At 49.5% G+C, this 2,773-nt stretch overlaps 1 protein-coding gene across 1 annotated transcript; it reads right to left on the reverse strand.

Annotated features, from left to right (window-relative positions):
* Positions 1-995: 995 nt before the first annotated feature.
* SLC32A1 (solute carrier family 32 (GABA vesicular transporter), member 1) lies at positions 996-2,612 on the reverse strand (the record flags this gene model as incomplete). The annotated part of the gene is given in 1 exon segment (XM_010295615.1): positions 996-2,612. A coding segment is annotated over 1 exon segment (1,223 nt), but the record flags the coding sequence as incomplete, so codon positions are not given.
* Positions 2,613-2,773: the final 161 nt, after the last annotated feature.

Below are 2,773 nucleotides of genomic sequence, written 5' to 3' on the forward strand. Positions count from 1 at the left end.
GGGATCAGCCCCACGCTCCACACCCCATGAGCAGGGCAGCCCATTATTTCGTTTATTCCCTGCACTCCGCTGCATTTACCGGTTTGTGAGGATTTTATTCCTCTTTCCGGAGAACAAAAGTCTCAGGTTCATCTGCAAACTCCATCCAGCCCCGGGCTCTGAGCACTAACGGGTTAAAGCAAAGCTGAGGCGGTGAAAGCAGCCCCCCAGCTGTAGGATGACCCCTTCCCAAAATATAAGTGTTCTACCTCTTGCAAACAGCTTAATCTCGCCATCAGTGACAACCCAGCACTGCCCCTCCGTTACCACCGAGGATGTGGGTAAGATGAAAGCGGGCACGGGGAGGATGAACCTCTCTCTGCCCAGCTCCTCCGAGCCCCCCACGAACCAGGCCAGCCTCATCGACTATATTTTCTCTTTATTGTTTGATATATTTATGTACCACATTATATGTTAAAGATAGATTATTTTTTGTCTGTTTGTTTCATTTTCTGATATACATTTTTCATCTTATTTACCACAATGACACCACACATACATTGGAAACAGCTCCACGGATCTGGTAGATTGCACAGAATGAATTTTGTCGTACTTTTGTTCCTGTATCCTGAACGACGTCAAATCCAACAATATATTTATTATTATTTTTAACTTTTCACCATTTAGAAGTAACAACTGTTAAAACAAAACAAAAGTCACCGAGAAGTCGACTCCAGGTCTGCAATTTCTGCAACCAGAGGCAAAACATTGTAATCGATGGGAAGCGCCGTTCCTCGGTGCGAATTCGGATGGAAGAATTAAGCAGTCCTGACATCTGCGTGACTACGGTGTAAACATTGCGGGTAACTGGCATCGCTGGTCATCAGCTGCTGCTCCGACTTGTTGGGCTGCTCGTACAATCTAGATCTCATCTACATCCGTCTCACACAGTGTAAAACGAAGGTCCCTGCTCCCAGCACCCCCGGCTGGTTTGCTTCCGTCTGTGAGTGCAGTAACCCAATCCCATCGGATCGGCACCTGTGTTTCAGCTCCTGAAACACTGAATTGCATATCTGTAAGGAGTATTGAAAACTGCGACTGTTTCCCAACAGGTCATTCGCGGGGGCCAAGCTTCAGGCAACGAGTGAGGAGATAAGGGTGGGGCACCGGATAATTTCCTTCAAAAAATTCTAAATAACAAAAAAATATATTCAACTCTTAGCTTATTTGAAAAGACGGCAGGGCGAACACTTTTATCTCTTCTTATTTCCTTCAATTTGCAGATTCTATGATATAGAATTTGTTGGATGCACATAACGAAAATAATGACTCTCTCCATTAAAGGGATGCAGAATTGGCTATGCGGATGTTCGATGCGATTCTCTTACTGCAGCCGGCTCTGGCCCCTCCTTAGTCTTCAGCGTTGGTTCTGAAGGCCTCTATGAGGCCTTCTAAAGAGTGGATGAACCCAGAGACGCTGCAGATACCACCTATAACGAAAATGGCGACATCAAAGAAGACATGGTGCCACAAGAGCTTCCTCCACAAGAGTTTGAGGTGGAAAAGACTGGGGAGCAGGAAACAGAGCCCTGCGCCTGTGAGGCTCCCAGTAAGACCCATCAAGAGGGCAAAATGTGGGACATAGATAGCCATGAGCAGGGTGAACACTACCAGGGCACATCTGAGGGTGAGTCCCCAGGATTTGAGCCGCCCATCACCCCCATAGCAGTTGGGGAAGAATGCCCTGTTTCCATCTTGGAAAAGGGACCGCTCCAGGACTTCCACAGCCGCAAAGAACGGCAAGGGGTATGAGAGCAAGGCTTTGGCCACCAAGAAAATGTTGACTACTGCCCTAATGGTGGATGGCAAGTTGTCTGTAATGACTTCCTTGGTCTCATCCGCCCAGGTCAGATAGGCGACCAAGGCAAAGAGTCCCTTAAGGATGCAAGCTGCTATGTGCGTCCAGTTCATCATGCAATGGAACTCCTTGGGGTTCTGCATGTTCCCCTCCAAAGAAGGCAGAAAGATCTGAGAGGTGTAGCTGAAGACAATGATGCCAATGGAGATGGGAAACTTCTTCACATCAATGTAAAACTTGACTTTATCCCAGGCCCAGTCGCGTGCCCTGGAGAGGCAGTAGGCGATCACCAAGATGTTGATCACAAAGTGGGCTAATGTGCAGAGCAGGCTGAACTTGGAGACTGCCTTGAGGTTCTTCAAGAACGCGCAAGGCAGGAGCACTGCCGTGGCAATGATGGACCATGACTTCTGGGAGACGGGCAAGTTGGGGAAGCTGTTGTACATCAAGTTCCCACTGACCACCACATAGAGAATGCAGGTCATGACCAGTTCAATGATCTGAGCCACGTTCACGATTCTGCCTCCGAGGGTGGGGAAGCGGGGCGCGCAGCACGCGTTCGCTATGTCCACGTAGGAGTCTCTCACCCTGACTATCTCCCCATCCTCATTCTCTTCGTAAAGACAGGCAATAAGGATTTTCCCAGTGTAGCAGCAAACCACTGCAGCGAAAATTATTAAAAAGAGTCCTAGGTATCCACCATGAAGGATGGCATAGGGCAGGCCCAGAACAAACATCCCCTAGAGAGAGACAAAATGGAAACCGTGTTGCTCGTCTCACGGAGGGCACCGAGCAGGCGCCCGTACCCGGGCACGCGCAGTCGCGCAGTCGCAGTCACATGCACGCTCGCTGTCTCGCTTGCACACCATCACACCCACACAGTCACGCCACGCAATCGTGGCCACACGCGATGACACCCCCCATCCCCCGCCTTCT

This window comes from Phaethon lepturus, unplaced genomic scaffold, assembly GCF_000687285.1.
Source record: "Phaethon lepturus isolate BGI_N335 unplaced genomic scaffold, ASM68728v1 C13845561, whole genome shotgun sequence".
Lineage (NCBI taxonomy): Eukaryota > Metazoa > Chordata > Aves > Phaethontiformes > Phaethontidae > Phaethon > Phaethon lepturus.